Below are 16238 nucleotides of genomic sequence, written 5' to 3'. Positions count from 1 at the left end.
ACACACACACATACACACACACACTACTCTCTCTCTCTCTCTCTCTCTCTCTCTGTCTCTCTCTTTTCTCCGTCCCTTTGTTCCCCCACCTATTGTTTTGCCAGACTGTTTTTCTTTTTTGCTTTTGGTTTCCTCGGTTGGCCGCCGCGGCCCGCTGGGCCTTGTCAAATCTCATGACTTCCGACGAGGCATATCAACTCGTAGACTTGCCCACGCAGCAGAGACGAGGAGAAAGGAAAAGAAAAAAAAAAAAAAAAAGACAAAGGGGCGGCGGTCCAAGCAGCCAGCCGCGTGCTCCCAAAACAGGCAAAAAGCCACTCTGCGCTGTCAATCCTCAATCCTGGCGAGATCCACAGCCGGGATCCAAAAATGTTGTACAACGCACGAGGCAACCCTGGGCTCCAAGCCATGACTGCAGCAGCATGAGTCGAGATTGAAACCCATTTTCTCTCGTGTCATTTTACCGCCTCTCGTAGCACCCTGTGCTGCTGAGACACGGATGGGGGAAGAAAGAAAAATGAAAAGAAGAAACCATGAAGAGAGTTACGGACAGCATCGACCGCAAGGGAGGAGGGTGTCTGTATATTCTGCAACAACATTTTATCCTGCCAGAAGGGTGACAGGGGGAGGGGTCCAAGAAAAAACGAATAACTAAAGAAGAATGAGTAGTCACAAAGAGAGCCCAGCAGTTCGTCCAAAGTCTCAGGCTTTCCTATGTATTGCCTGCCGGAGCACGCGACCGTATCAATTCACCCCTTGCCTCACCGGGGGACGGGGAAGGAGCGATCGGCGACAACCTGCAGACTCTTTGTATCGCACAATGAAGCCCGCATCTCAAGTCTATCAATTTCAATCTTTTTGACGTCTTAAATTTTGAAAATCGCATATCACGTCGCACTTTTTTTTATTTTTTTTCTCTCCCCTTTTTTATTTTCTTTTGCTAGTCATACAACAATTGCAGGTCCTTTGGCTGACACTTTTTTGTTTCTCATTGACAACTTTTGACAGGCGTATTTCTTAATCCTTGAACCCTGTTATATAGTTAGTCTACCCAGATGCCGAGTACCTGACGTGTCGATGGACAAATATTGTTTCAGCTCTCAGACATTGATGATGTACGGATACGGATAGAGTATCGTCGTTTTTTTTCTTTTTCTGGTGATTTCCTATGAGTTGCCCGTTTTATTACAATGTTTTTTCAAAAGAAAAAAAAAACGGGTGATGCAAACGGAGCAGCCCCCCGGGATCTACGGCCTATAATATATTGGGCTGGGTAATACAAGCCCATCGAAGGGGGCCATTTTATCAGTTACTGATATTAACACAACGTGGTTTTGTTTGTGATACGCAAAATTCTTCCAAAAAAAGCACAAGCCGCGCAACGGTACGGGTAGCGACCACCTATACTGTCAAAATAAAGCCCACAGCCCCCAACCCCTGGGTCAGTCGGTACGACGCCTTTCTGGGCCATCAGCGTGGCTACTGCTGCTGCTGCTGCTTCTGCTGCTTCTGCTACACATCTTGGTTGACCGCCAAGGCTTATCGCGTGTTGTTCTGGGCAAGTGTCACGATATAGGAGGAGGGGAGGCGCGCGCGGGGCGCAAACAGGGACGAGACGAAGTTTGCTTTTCGGCCACTCAATATCCCTGATGAGAAAAAAAAAAAACGGGCAGCCCTTTTTTTTCTTGCTGCAAGTCATGCGACCCGGCATCGCGCACATGCATGCCCATGCCCGCGCTGCATAAGATGCGCCGTTGTGGCCCACGAGCCAGACCCAGCGTCGCAGAAGTCGTCAGTGGTTGCGCGCGGCCTGGACCTTCCCCCCTCCTCAAATACCGACAGTGTGGTCGGCAAGCTAAGTAACTAGTTAGCTTCCCCAAGTTGCATTGGCGGCCGCGCGCGCGCGCGACCGATCCGATCTTTTTCTCTTTTTGTCCACTCTCTCTCTCTCTCTCTCGCTCTCTCTCTCGCTCTCTCTCTCATTTCTTTGCAAAGAAAAGTCCCCCGTCCCAGCGCGCGCCGTTTTGAATTCAATAAAAAAAGGGGGCGCCACTCGGATCATTAGTCTGCTGCCTCTCCCCACTGGCCATGCAAGAGATGGCGCGGGAACCTGCGCCGACGTCTCTCAATCGTCAGGTCTTTTCTTTCCATCTCTCTTCCGGCGTATCGCATTGCAGGCTCTGGTGCTATTTATTGCTCACACAGTCATGACTTTGTCCCGACTGCAAGGGATCAAACGGCTTGCCACTTGCCTGATCACTCACGCAGCATGTTGTTTCCCAAGCATACCTAAACCTCCTCACCGCCACATTACCTCGTGATCATGTTGGCCCCTCCTTGGGCATATGTACCGTACGGAGGTTCAAGATGAGCCAATTAATGAGTCGGATGAGGTGGGTGCCAACATTTACACGGACGACTCCTGTTGGAGGTGTCTCTGTCCGACACTCTGATTGACTGAGCACAACTCTCTGATTCTTACTCTCTCTCTCTATGTCTCTCTCTAGGGCAATCATGCTTCTTCGGCACCCACTTGCATCTACGAAAAAAAAAAAAAAAAAAAACAGGTCCCACGAGTTCCACGACGGACTCCCGGATAGCAATCCCTTCCTCCACTCTTGGCGGAAGAGGGTCGAGCCCCAGAGCCCACGACCAAGGAGTCAAGCACCAAAAAGGACTCTTGAATCGTCATCAACGCCTGATGCACCCTAGCGAAGTTGTCCAATCGACATCCAGAAGCTCCAAAGCCTAGCGTCCCCAGGAGATGGGGACCCAATGTTCACCGGCTTCCCGGTTCGCCTTCCGGAGCCACAACGGATGGGACTCTCCAGAATTAAAGACGCCATGTGGGTGGTGGCCCGTGAGACTTGGCTGGCTCCCAGAACCGGCAATATTAATACCACCAATTATTAGTCCTAGCTACTAGGATACCTGCCAACTTGCGCCGTGATGACTCTAGAACTTGCTTGTTCTGGTGGCCGGTGGCAGAAAACACCTTGCGATTGGCACATTCATTGCAAGAAACAGCTTGTTCAAATTTCTCATCGAAATGACAGAGTACTTTCCAGTTGCGCCACCAATCCAAGACACGGCGCAATCAATCAAAAAGAGACACTGGCTTGAAAGTGCCACGATGAGCTTGGCCAACACGGGGAACTGGCGGTTGATAATGCCGGCATCGACATAACACGGAGTACACGACATTGATTGCCCCAGTGTACTTCGTATCTACAGACTACCAGTAACAAGGTAGGGAGGGGGCTGGTCCTTGTCCGAGAATAGCTACTCAACTACCTTGGCCGTTCGCAGTTGCGTCCCTTATTTGCAGCCAAGCACGATTATGCAATGGTGAAAGCTTACCCTGGCGAGTCGCAATCACCTGACAACCAAGCTATGCGGACAATACGATAAGCCTTCCATGTTTGTCGGCCTTGTATGATCCCTGTACCTGGCTAATCATCGGCGAACATACGTCAGCAACCGTTTAGATATACAGGGGGGAGGCAGAGTCGAACAAGGTAGGTAAAATTGAGAATTCGTTTTACCCCTTGACTAATACTGGCAGCAGATTAAATGGCCAAGAGACATGCGCCGCAAAGAGGCAGCGTCCCACGTTTTGGCCCCAAAAAAAAAAAAGAAAGAAAGAAAAAAGAAGGCTGAAACGTGTACGGATAGGCGGCCTCGAATGCATGCATTGCATCTTTGCAACTGATTGGACCGGGCCGTGTATGTCTCTTTTCCCCCTCACGTCCAACCGTGCCAATCTCAGTCCCGCGTGGCGGCCAGTGCAGGACCACCACACTCCGGGGCTTTGAGTCCTGAATCCCCGAGCGAATGACAGCAGGTCTTGCGACGAAAACCCATTTTATGCCACCCCCTCCTTCTGGCTGCGCACATCAGCCCACGGCCCCCCTTTCGGTGCTAAAACCCCGTACATCTGAACGGATTACACGGTCAACATAGTTACGGCTGCAGTCAAATATTGTTAGTGACTGCCTTAGTTTAAGATCGACCACATATTGAAGCGTTGAGATGCGACACAGAGTTTCCTGCTTTCGCCTGGGGCTGTTGAAGTAACACCATGGACAACCAGTGAGCACGGCGGCGCAGAAACATCTAGCATACCGAGATTATGCCATATCTGAGGCGGTGGAAGGATCAACTCAAATGAATCTGCCTCTGGCGGTGCTGACGACTGGCAGGGTTAACGACAAGCGCTTCTCAGGTGGGACAATCTGGATCATCTTGCAGCTTTACGAGGTGCTCCCCGGCAAACTGCCGGCCAACCCCGAGCCGCTTTGATTGCATCGCCCGACAAGGTCTATTGGCGTGCCGACGTTTCTCCTCATTCATGTACTACACCTTGACACCTTGCGCGGCGCCACGTATGGAGTTCTCCCTTGGCTGTGGTCTGGCGTCCTCGGGTTCGACTTACCGTTGAGATGACATAATTTCGAGCTTGGCAATCTCGAATTTGGGGTCTGAGCCGGGCGCCTTTGCGTCACTTGCTCCTGATGTATCACATTTCTTTGGATGAAAAGTAAGGCTCATCATGGCCGCCAAGATGCGGCAGAACCCCGTCGTGGTTCGCGACTAAAAAAAAAAGTTGGACCAAGATTACCAGGCCGTCCCGGGGCTGAGTGATGAGCATCAACACCAGACCGGCGTCCGGAGGTTACTAGAACGGGAATTATCCTCACAGCCTCCCCCCGTGTTTGTCGTCCCGTCGAGTTCTGTGTTCTGACTGTGCGTTTCCGAAAGCTATACCGATCCGCGTCCGGAACGAGACGGCCCCCCACCTTCATCTCACTTTTTGTTGATAATGAGGCGGGCAATCAGAGAAAACACCTGATTATTTTTGAATAAGTGACCAGTCGGCGATTTACATCGATGACTCTTCAATCCCTTGTCAATCGCACGATCCGCACACGACAGAGAGGGATCAGGTGGGCACGGATTCCGCCACACGTTTTCCCCAAAACGGATCAAAGAATCAAAAAAAGGAAAATTCGTCGAGTCAGTATCAGCTAGAAAAAGCAACTTTCATCTGTTCAAGTGGAAAGCGCCTCCGACAAAATGGCGTCATGGTGAACCCTCCCCTGGCTGGTCCTTTATCCCCTATTCAGCTGGGCGCTACTGTCGAGCTATTTCCGTACTGACTGAACAGAAGACAAGACATCGCAAACCCGTCGAAACAGAATCCCACCAGCATTGCAGCCTGGAACAGATTATCTCGGCGGAAACGAACGATGCATCGATGGGTTGCCGGGGTATGCGGGCGACAGGCTTGACGCTGTGTAGCATGGAGCCCGACAGAGGTGGACTTGACCCTTGCTGTCGAACCGGAGAGGGCGATGTGGCGGTGGACAAGGAAAAAGATTCAATTTGTATCTGCAGGCAGAGTCGAGGATAAGACTGTCATCTGCAGCCTAAATTAATGCTTATGTCGTCCGCGCCGCCATCGTTGGGGGCCCTGGCCAGCACGAATGCCCGATGCGCATGCCGTTTTACACGTCTCAATTGACAGAGGATGCAACGGCATCTGGATACGCCCTGTTCAAATGCAACGCCGCGAACCCCGGCAATTCCTCACCGCATTCATCCTGTCTCGGGTTCTGGAGCGGCCACGATGCGCCGTCACTGGACGTGTGTAGGTGAATGGGGGCTCTATGCGCCTGAAGGCATCATGATACAGCAAAGACCATGCAAGCTTCCGCGTGATGCAAATCTGGAGCCTCACAGTTCAAAATTATTTTTTCCGAGGAGGCTTGTTGCCGCAAATGCGCCAGACAGTAAACGACGACTGTCGCACCAACAAAAACGCGGCGCTGATATGCCTCCTGCAGGCTCGAACAGCCCCAGTGACTCAAATGTCTTTTCCCACAGCTGCACAGTTGTTTGCCGACTTGTCGAGGTCACTCGCTTGGAAAAAGAGGCGACTTGCAGTCAAGCTGCACTGACCACTGGAGCCCTTGTCCGCTTATTCGTAACCTGGCGGCAGGCTGAAATTACACACGTTAAATCATCCGCACGTTTCTCAGACTTGAAGATTATGCAAATCGTTTTTCAAACTGATGTTTGTTGCAACCTCTGCATGAACTTTCAACAATGTTCAATTTGCTCGGATGGCCGAGCAATGCCTCTATTCACACGTTAGCTTACACCGTTCTGTGGACTCGGCTGCCTGACGTAATGCAGGCACAAAGGCTTTTGGCCCGCAAAAGAAGAAGGCAGACACCCGCAGTTACCAAGGTTAGTCACAGTCACACCGAGAAGCTGCATATTCGTCTGGCTATCAACATCCAACCTCCTAGAATCGAAAATTTGGTTAACCTTTTCGACCGCCTCGATTGTCGATTACCGGGCTCATCAAACGTCTGCTTCACCCCGCCGACCCCACCAAACACACGGCAGCGCCACGACGGCTATCCGACACGAGACACAAGACAGCTTCTAAGAATTGGTGTCACAACATTGATAGCGCGGGAAATCATTTAATATGGCTGGCAAGAAGGGAGAAAACGCGAAAAAGGTGGCCGGAAATGCCCGCAAGGCGGAAGCTGCGGCCAAGAAGGGCGCCGCCGAGGATGCTCATCGCGAGCATGTCGAGGACGAGAAGTGGCAGAAGGGTTCCAAGAATAACTCGAAGAAGTGAGTAAACGTGCAACACCCTGTCTTGACCATCATCTCCTTCTTTGGGCTACTCTGCTCGCCCTCGACGAGATGGTGCGCTCTGCGAGACAGCGCTACGTGTTACGGACAGGCACCAAACCGACGGTTGACTGACGCGCCTTGCCACTTTCAGGGAAGCCGAAGAAGCCAAGCGAGCAGAGGCCGCGAGAAAAAAGGCCGAGAAGGATGCTTTGATGAAGGAGGAAGAGGAAAATATCGGTGGCCGTGCCGAACCCAAGAAAGCCAAGACGGCCGTCAAGAAGTCGCGCGGCCTGGACTTGTCGCAGCTCGATGACGGGCCCAGCACTCTCAACGCCAGCGGCATCGACAATGCGCTCGACGCTCTGTCGCTGACTGCCGGAGGCAGCGATGGCAAGGTTGACACGCACCCCGAGAGGCGCTTTGGCGCTGCCTACCGCGCGTACGAGGAGCGCCGTCTGGACGAGATGAAGGCCGACGGTAGCGGCACGGGTCTGCGTCTGGATCAGCGCAAGCAGCGCATCCGCAAGGAGTTTGAAAAGAGCCCCGAGAACCCCTTTAACCAGGTCACGGCCGCTTACAATGCTACGAGAGACGACATTCGCGAAGTTCGTGAAAACGAGAAGAGCAAGATTGAGAAGCGCCTTGGTGCTTGAGCGGCTGCATTTCATGAACCTTTTTTTTTTTCTTTTCTTCTTTTTTTTTCGTTGCGTTGTCCGTCTTTGAATCTGGGATTAGAGAATTGAGAAACGGGCAAGGGCTATTGAAATTAATAAAGCTGTGCTTAGATTAGTTGCCTATTCCTCGCGCATCATTTTCAATACAAGAGATGGAGAATATCCCTCAATGACGAAAAGTTGACTGCAAATTCTTGTTCTCGGTCTACGACAATCGCCGTTGTAGCCCTCCGACGAGGTGGGCAGAAATCGAAACCTATAAAATTCCATCTTAACCCTTCTTGGTCATTTACTTGGAAACTCCACCACCCGAAAAAAAGAAACTCGGGCAGTAAATACCACTCTAGACACAAGGACAAGGACAATGGGCACTAGGAGCCTAAATTTGCGTATTGTTGCGAATGAATTGCTTGTTTTTAGCTGCAGGATTAGAAACTGTGTCTTAGACATCAACAGCTGATGAAATAGTGATTCATTGCCTGAGTCTGATCTATTACACTCCGTATTCGTATATGTGGTAGTGTCGATGTACTGGACTATTCGCTAGTTACATGCCGGTCTCCTAACAGCGTGCAATACTGTAGACTAACCACATCGTACGAATGCTTTTCTTGTTCGTTAGGGGCTAAGGGGTCTGCTTAATGACATATTACTAACTTATAGGTCTGTTTGAAAAGCTGGTGATGCTCGCGTAGTTGAGGTTATTGCCACTTATCCGTTATTTTGCAGCACAACGGCTCGTGACCGGTCTGAAGCTCCTGCGTTCCGTGGACGATGTACGACTAACATATGCAGAGCCACAGATCGAAAGATTATGTGATGCGCGACGTTGTAATTTATTATAGGGGGTATAGTGCTCGCACAAGTGTGGTGCATTACGAGGTGTATAACTGAACAAGGCTGTAGTAATTGCTTCTTTGATTGGCTGCTCCGTCCGGAGCACCTTCCTCTTGATGTGATACGATGATGCAGGTGTTGTTATGAGATATAGGGGTAAATAAGCGCTCACACACAAATGTGGCACGCCTAACCTTTTGCTGATTGGCTGCTTGTGCGGCACAACTTCCGTCCGATGTGATATGATGATAGATTGCTCTCTGTACTACTCACCATCGTAAACCGCATCTCATCCTTCACTTATACCACCGACTCTAGGTACTCGGCATGTCGCAACGAGCTTCTTACCGTCCGATCCTGCCTCGGGGTGGTGGCAATCTGCCGCCGCCACCACCACCACCACCACCACCAGTTTCCGATTATCTCCCACGGTTACGCTCCATCATTTCAGTGGCATGTGAGAACTGCCGGCGAAGCAAAATCAAGGTTAGCTTGTCAAACTCCCGGGGGAATTTACCCCCGAAAAAAAAAAAAAACAATGAAAAACGTGCTAATCTAGTTTGGCCGGGATTCTTTTCTAGTGTGATGGCGAGCGGCCAGTCTGTCGCGCGTGTACTCGCAACAAACGGCCGTGCACCTACCGTGCTGAGGTCGGGGAGTCTGGTGTTGCATCCTTGAAGAGGCAGCATCTAGAGGCCCAAGAAGAGATTCTACGACTCCGGAAATCGCACAAGTCTCTCCAGCGTATTATATCGGCCCTGCAGACCCGAGAGGACACCGAGGCGCTCTCGATTGTCCGACATCTGCGCGACGCGCAGGATCCCGAAGCTGTCGCCAGACAGCTCGAGGGCGGCGATGTGCTGCTCCAGCTTTGCGTCCACCCAGAGTCAAAGTTTCGCTTCACGTTTCCATTTCGTTGGCAAATGCCAGAAGCGCTACGCACGCCGGGAAATGCGTACCTCAAGTCGCCCCTGTTTGAGTCGGCGTTTTTGGCGCCAGACCGCAACGCAGCAGCAGCAGCAACTTCCCTGATTGAGACTCAGCAGCCGCAATATTTTAGGCCGTATGCTGTGGCTCAGATTGCCGATTCTCGAATCACTGGCGCTGAATTCTCCCACTGGACAAGCGTCTGTACTGACGATAAGCTTATGAGGGCTCTGTTACATGTCTATCTGCTCACGGAATATCAAGCGTTTCCCTTTTTTCACAAGGACTTTTTCCTTGACGACTTGAACGCGGGGCGTCCTCGATTTTGCTCCTCATTGCTCGTTCATGCCATACTGGCTCATGCATGTGTAAGTTCAATCGGTCAACGTCCATGTCCTTTTCTTCACATCTTTCGTTGCTCACCACTGTAATTTCTAGTTGATTCATCTGCCCTTTCCTGATCGAGCAGAATACTGGAATCCGCATTTTCTGGGCTATAAGTTCTTTGCTGAAGCGCGAAGGCTCTGGGACATGGACCGATTTGAGCCTGACTCGGTCACTACCATACAGGCTGGCCTGATCATGAACCTTGTCTACAACGTTTACTCAATGGACAAAGTCGGCCTTTCCTATGGTGCACAAGCTTCCGCCATGGCGTATAAGATGGGCTTGTTCAAACTACCTGACGAGGTAACGGACCCTAGCCTTCAGATTGTCCGCGATTTTACTGCGTGGGGTCTGTATTATTGCATCAGGTACGTCAAACTTTCACCAAACACTGTAAAGAAAAAGGTTTGCTCTTAACACAATGATTAGTTTCCAGTGTTATCATGTCATGACACCCTCGCCGTTGCAATACGAGCCGGCCGCGCCCCTCCCCGACCCAGACACCAATCCGGAATGGTACGGCGAATTTCTTCTGCAGTACCCTTCGAATCAAAAAACGATTCCCATGAACTATCCTCACTGGACCAAGTTCAAATTTGACATTTGGTGTATATTGCGTCCGGTCGCAGATGAGCTTTTCAACAAGGAAGAGAAGAGCGATCCAGCGACGTGCCGGCAGATGTACACTCGAGCATTCGAGAAAATGATGAGTTTGTACTCGGCATTGCCACCGCAGCTCTCACCTATGCAAGTCGTTTTCCCATTGCACATGGGTATACAGTACGTGCCATGATGTAGAATGAAGACCGCTCCGATTCTTACTGACCTGCTTTTTAGTACATGGTATCACAACATCATGTCGGGCATTTGCCAGCTCCTCATCTCCGAGCTTGGCGACTCTCCGGTTTCGAGCCTGCGCCTTGCTGCCGAAGCGCAGCTAGTACACTCCAAGATCTGCTTCGAAACCATCTTGAGATTGTACTACCTTAGAAATGGGTACGACGGCGGCAACATGCTTCTTTTGCACTGCCTAGCTGTCCTTTCTTTCAACGCACTCGCCGAGCGTCAATCGCCCGGCGCTGTGACAGACTTGGCATCACAGGAAGACAAGAGGAGCACATTGATACTCGCAGCCAAGGGCCTTCACGATCAGGGCAAAAATTACTTCATGAGCGCAACCATCTCGCGTGTCCTTCAGAGCCAAATGGCACCCGAGGACCTCGACATTGTGTCTCAGTATTGCACGTCACGCAGCGAGCAACCCACGGTGCAACAAGCTCGCGCGGAGCATGTCAAGGCACAGTATCCGCTGAATATAGTGAACATGTCGGATGTTCCAGAGGAGCAGCGTTTGGGGAACATGATTAAGCAGTACGAGGAACTAGCCATACAGCAAGTTGGTTAGCTTGCGGACGCGTGATTTGTCGGGCGCTTGGCTATCACGAACACCAATTTCATACTGTTTTCTGTGCTTAGCCAACTTGATTGTGATTTCATTGTCATGCATAGTGGAGTGGATGGTAGAAATCTATGAGCGGAAATTTATGAGCAGCCCATGATGCTAAGAGCAGCTGCTCTCTTGAGGATTGGTTCACGAGTGCAGAAACAGGACCACAGCTGCCACTATAAACGATGCGCAATTGGACTTCTGTAGCAGTTCTACAGAAGTCCAGATCCCCACTGGCTCAGTTTGAATGCGGCTTGGTGGAAATGACTAGCTACAGCCCCTTTCGCTAGAGACAAACTAGGTCTGCCCACTGTGCCTATGCTATCATCTCATCTGGAGAAACCAAATGACTTGTGAGAATGAAAGTACTGGGAGGGCTCGAAACAAGACGGAAACCGCTAGCAGCTTAGTTAGGCGGTTGGGCGGGTATCTTAACGGCTTCTCGATCTTGAGGTCAGTACCGCTACGTGGTTGATATATGTTGCTCTGATATTCTTGCTGATTCAATAGTAGGTAGTACCGGTTATGAATTTTGTGAACAATCCTCACTATACTGAGCTAACTGTAATACTTTTTCTATTGCTTGGAGGAGAATAAGCGGCCATCCTTTTTCATTACCTGGACCCCCCACCAAAGCACTTGGCAGAACGCGCCACCTTTAGGCTCACCGCCCGTCAGCTAAGCTGTCACTCCCGGGAGTTTCATCTGCGATCAGCGGCACCAATTACGTGCTTCTGGCCTCTTTCTTTTTACAAAGATGTCAGCATTGAGGCTGGCGAATTTACCGGCGCTGCGGAAGCAGCAGCTTCTCTCTGAATTGTACGGCCAATCTGCAATACCAAACACTCGCTGATCAATGGCTAACGGTGCCGACCAGCACTGGCTTGAAGCAGGCCTGCCCTTCTGGCGTCTTTGTAACATTAACACCGGATGACTCGACCGTGTGGTCTGCCGTCTTGTTCGTCCGCGACGGTAATACGACCTCGTTCCACGGCATGAGGGAACTGAGTGCGCTAACAATTGCAGGACCTTACGCTCCCGCCATCCTCAGATTCCAAATTTTGTTCCCCGATTCCTACCCAAAACGAGCCCCCATGATTATTTTTGCGACCGACATATTTCACCCCCTCATCACGCCTCTTACGACATATATGTACACTACCGATATACAAGAGAATGGAACCGTGAGCGCGACCGACGACGAACGACTGCCGCCAGGAGGCTTTAGCCTGCGGCATGGATTCCCGGAATGGTTCGGCAGGGTGCGCCGCAGCGCCGAGGCCAATCTCTCCGCGCCAACAAGTCCCATAATCGAGCAGACTCACATGTTTACGAGTCCAGACCCTGGTGCTGCTGGCGGCGCCGGCCCCTCCTACATGCAGACCAACCGAGCTGTCGTGTCCATATACCAGATTCTCAAATACATAAAGAGCACATTCGACAAGCCAGAGGTCCTGGACGCGGTTCCCCTGGATGCCGCCGGAAACCCCGGTGCGTGGCACGCGTGGAGGACGCATCGGCGGAAGCAGCAGGCAAAGCAGGGCGAGGCCGAGAAGCAAGGCCGCGACGGCGGCCCTGCGACGCCCAGCCCCAAGAAGCCGGCGGGCGACAAGAAACCCGTCAGCCAAGCTGTCCCCAGGAAGCCTGGCGAGTGGAACTGGGACGGTGTTTGGGAGGACAGGGTGAAGAAAGGTGTCGCGACAAATCTGTCGGAGCCTGTTCTTTACGGCGGCACCACATTAAATGATGAACTGGCAAGTTTTGCTTCCTTGCAGCTGAGCCTCCTAATGGTTTCGTTTGGCTAACCCAAATCAGATTCGCTTCCTCTCCATGGAAGAAGCAGAAGCCGAGTCCATCAAGGATAACCTCCTTCGCACCCTGGGTACCTCGGTGTAGCTCCATGCGCACCTGCCTTGTTTCATCACGTCTTTGGATAACAGTGGCATTTGGAAGGAATACCTGCCATTTATACCGTATCACGACAATTATGGTAGCATTATTAGCAAATAGATACCCCTGCCGAGAACAGCATTTTCATTCTTGCAACATTCACCAATCCCAAACATCTTCAGACCATTTTATGTTATTCACCACAGCTTTGCTATTCTTTACAACTCTTGGACCGTCATTTTCTATTCATCTATCTCATCACCACCATGCCTCTCGGTTTATCGCCATACGTTACTTCCACTTGCGTCAGCCAAGAGAATCGGTCCAACGCCCGCATGGAAAACGACCGCCCAAGCCCTTTACGGATCTCTAAGCAGATAAACTCAACAACCCACACGAGGGGCGGTAATTATGATCAACATCCCGTCTATCCGGCACAAGAGTTTATCCATCCGCTGCAGAAGCACAGTGCCAATCACCTCAATATCTCGAAGCGGCGGAGTCTCTGGGCTCTATCATCGCAACTCGTCGACCACGAAGAACCACGGGACATTCCACCACGCCCATATTCGGTTACCCCAAACATGGCATTGGCAGCACGCTTTTCTCCTATGCCGGACGAGAAGAGCGAGCGGAAGGTTCCTCGCCCGGCCGAAGAGGCGGAGGAGATGCTGAGGGAAGCAAGTCGTACGTACTCGGGCGCTTCCGATAACTCCAACTCTTGGAATTCTTTTGTCTCTGGCGGATGCAGCGAGCGCAAGATGTCTAGCACACGGTCCACCTCAAGCGTGGTACGACACGTTTCATCGTCAACCGACGTTCCCAGCTGCACAATCAGCATGGACAGCATCTTGCCTCACGTGTTATCTCCTCACATTTCGATCTATACAAACGGCCACAATCGTTACTTTGGTCAAGTCCATGTATGGGCAGCGATTGAAGTGTCTGGCATTCTATCACATGCGTACTCGGCGGATGGGACTGGTGCCAAGCTAGCTCAACCAAGAGAGGACGAGCATCATTTAGGTAACATTTTGGTTGTTCTGTTTCTGCTTTCAACTAATACAGATAGATTTATTTTTCAAGCATGGATGCCTTCATGATCTAAAGGTCGAGGTGCTCCCTGTGAAAGGGACTGCCGTGTTGCAAGTCTTTCACGAGCAGGCATTTCCGACGTAAGTCGTGCTATACGAGGAGATTGTCCAGTGCTAATAGAGCAGAATTCTATATGCTGGTTCAAAGACCCTCATACTTGCACAGATTCGCATCAACCCGGAGTTGATTGCAAGACGCGTTAGCAAAGCACACCGGAGACATAAATCAGACGAATTGATGGCCGATCTAGAGAGCCAGCTAGGAGACTCGCAGATGCCATATATGAAAGTAAAAGTCACATACAGCCATTCCGCATTTTCAGACTATTTTGGCCATGAGATACTGGTTGGCGTGGCTCAACGATGCACGAAACTGGAAACAACTGCAGTTGGTGCCTTGAAGCAACACAACGTTGGATCCGCATGGTCACCACCACCTATCTACTCACTTGAAAGCATCAAGTCTGCCATGCAAAGGCACTGGAAAGCCGATGTGGTTGCAAAATGGTTGCAGAGGATAAAAGACTCGGAAAGAGCTGGAATTCAGCAAAGCACCAAGCATGGCGACAATGCGGCTGAAGAACTGCAAGAGGCAAATTGCCGAGACCCCATGCATCGACCAGCCATCTCCATGGAGACAATGTGCCAAAAAATGACTGCAAACCGTCTCTCGGAGTCGTGCAGGCATGTGCAATCTCCCGACTATGGTAATGAGAGGCGAGAGCTGAAGCCGGCCACAAACATGGGCTCGCTACGAAGCAGGCGATCTTGGAGCCGCAACACAAGCGGCACAACGTGCACGTCGGGGTCACTAAGGAAGAAGAAGTCATTTGCGGCAGGAATCTGGAGGACTCTGACACCATCTATCAACATACCCAAGACCGAGGGAGATGGATCTGCGCAAGGCCCTTGGAATTGGAACGCATGGTTCTAGAGTATTGTAGCATCAATTAGGAAGTAGTTTCAGTCAAGTTGAATTTGGATTCTATTTTAACATTTTTTTTTTCAATTTTTTTTTTCATTCTTTTGTTTGCTTACTGCAGCTCGTCCTTCCACGGAATGGATACTTGGGCTCCTCGTCTCGATACAGTAATGGCAGAGGCTTTGTTGGCAGCTCTGATGGCGGTATCAATGTCAAAGACATCGGTTGAGTTGACGACAGACAGAGCGTAGGAGCCAACAAATGTATCGCCAGCAGCGGTGGTATCTACAACATTTGCCTTGAGAGCGTCGACCAGCGCACTCTTGCCATTGTCAGTAGCATAGTAGACGCCACGACCGCCGAGGGTGATGATGACGTTGCGCACGCCTTTCCGGAGAAAGACGGCGCCGACGCGCTTCAGACCCTCGAGGTCGTCGAGGTCGGACTCTTTGCCGCCCGAAAGGATGGCGGCCTCGGTCTCGTTGACGACGAGATGGGCCAGCCCGGCGTACGCCTCCCGGGGGAGCTCCCTCGCGGGGGCCGGGTTGAGCAGGACGGGCACGCCGGCCTCGCGCGCGGCGCTCAGCGCCTGCAGGACGGTATCAAAGGGAATCTCGAGCTGCATGATGAGCAGGTCCGGGCGGGGCGCGGGCAGCTCGGCAAAGTGGTGGGGGCGCAGGGCGTGGTTGGCCTGGGGCGAGAGGATGATGCGGTTCTGGCCCGAGGGCTCGTCGACGACGATGAGAGCGACGCCGGTCTGGGCGTCGTCGAGGACGCGGACGCCGGTCGTGTCGACGCCGTAGCTGCCGAGGCTGTCGCGGAGCTGGGCGCCGTAGGTGTCGCCGCCGACGGCGCCAATCATGGCGACGTCGGCGGAGGCTGAGGAGGAGGAAGAAGAGGCGGAGGAGCTGGAGGAGCGAGAGAGCTTGCCGCACGCGACGGCTTGGTTGGCGCCCTTGCCGCCGGGCGACGTTGAAAAGGACGTGGCGGTCAGCGTCTCGCCCGGGAGCGGGTGGTGCGGCACGTAGGACACGAGGTCCATGTTGAGGGAGCCGAGGACGACAATGCGCGGACGGGCCATGGCGGGCGGGCGGGCGGGATGCGGGGGAGGGCGGCGGGGATGGGGGACCGTTTGAGGTGAGGCTTGTTTGCCCTTTGGTTTGGGACGGGTACGGGAACGGAAATTTGGCCCGCAAACGGGAAGAGACTTTTAAGAAGAAAGAATGGACAAGAGAGATTGCGCAGAAATGGGGAGAAGGCAAAACTTGTCGTCAGTTTTTGTTATTACGAGCTTTGGAGGGGTTTTTTTTTTTTTTTTTTTGGAGGTAACCCCGCCTTCATGATGGATTTTGCTGCCCCTCCAATTGCCCTTTTGAGAGAAAAGGGCCAATTTTTATGGGCAGCCT

General features: G+C 51.8%; 5 protein-coding genes across 5 annotated transcripts; 4 read left to right on the top strand and 1 right to left on the bottom strand.

Annotated features, from left to right (window-relative positions):
* Window positions 1-6499: 6499 nt before the first annotated feature.
* On the top strand, window positions 6500-7307 carry BBA_01500 (DUF1014 domain protein; the record flags this gene model as incomplete). Its single annotated transcript, XM_008596597.1, has 2 exons — window positions 6500-6651; window positions 6806-7307. 2 exons carry the CDS (start codon window positions 6500-6502, stop codon window positions 7305-7307), a joined length of 654 nt encoding a protein of 217 aa, XP_008594819.1.
* Window positions 7308-8492: 1185 nt separating this feature from the next.
* Window positions 8493-10884, top strand: BBA_01499 (nitrate assimilation regulatory protein nirA; the record flags this gene model as incomplete). Its single annotated transcript, XM_008596596.1, has 5 exons — window positions 8493-8651; window positions 8747-9460; window positions 9531-9847; window positions 9909-10259; window positions 10317-10884. The coding sequence occupies 5 exons, from the start codon at window positions 8493-8495 to the stop codon at window positions 10882-10884; spliced, it is 2109 nt and encodes a 702-aa protein (XP_008594818.1).
* Window positions 10885-11683: 799 nt separating this feature from the next.
* BBA_01498 (ubiquitin-conjugating enzyme) lies at window positions 11684-12731 on the top strand (the record flags this gene model as incomplete). Its single annotated transcript, XM_008596595.1, has 2 exons — window positions 11684-11745; window positions 11804-12731. The coding sequence occupies 2 exons, from the start codon at window positions 11684-11686 to the stop codon at window positions 12729-12731; spliced, it is 990 nt and encodes a 329-aa protein (XP_008594817.1).
* A 351-nt stretch (window positions 12732-13082) lies between these two features.
* BBA_01497 (uncharacterized protein) lies at window positions 13083-14844 on the top strand (the record flags this gene model as incomplete). The annotated part of the gene is made up of 3 exons (XM_008596594.1): window positions 13083-13842; window positions 13927-13991; window positions 14059-14844. 3 exons carry the CDS (start codon window positions 13083-13085, stop codon window positions 14842-14844), a joined length of 1611 nt encoding a protein of 536 aa, XP_008594816.1.
* Window positions 14845-14944: 100 nt separating this feature from the next.
* On the bottom strand, window positions 14945-15913 carry BBA_01496 (Ribokinase, bacterial; the record flags this gene model as incomplete). Its single annotated transcript, XM_008596593.1, has 1 exon — window positions 14945-15913. The coding sequence occupies one exon, from the start codon at window positions 15911-15913 to the stop codon at window positions 14945-14947; it is 969 nt and encodes a 322-aa protein (XP_008594815.1).
* Between the last annotated feature and the right edge of the window lie 325 nt (window positions 15914-16238).

The sequence above is a fragment of the Beauveria bassiana genome (genome assembly GCF_000280675.1).
Source record: "Beauveria bassiana ARSEF 2860 unplaced genomic scaffold BBA_S00003, whole genome shotgun sequence".
Taxonomy (NCBI): domain Eukaryota; kingdom Fungi; phylum Ascomycota; class Sordariomycetes; order Hypocreales; family Cordycipitaceae; genus Beauveria; species Beauveria bassiana.
The sequence above is the reverse complement of the archived record's forward strand: the minus strand, read 5'-3'. Positions and strand labels throughout refer to the sequence as shown.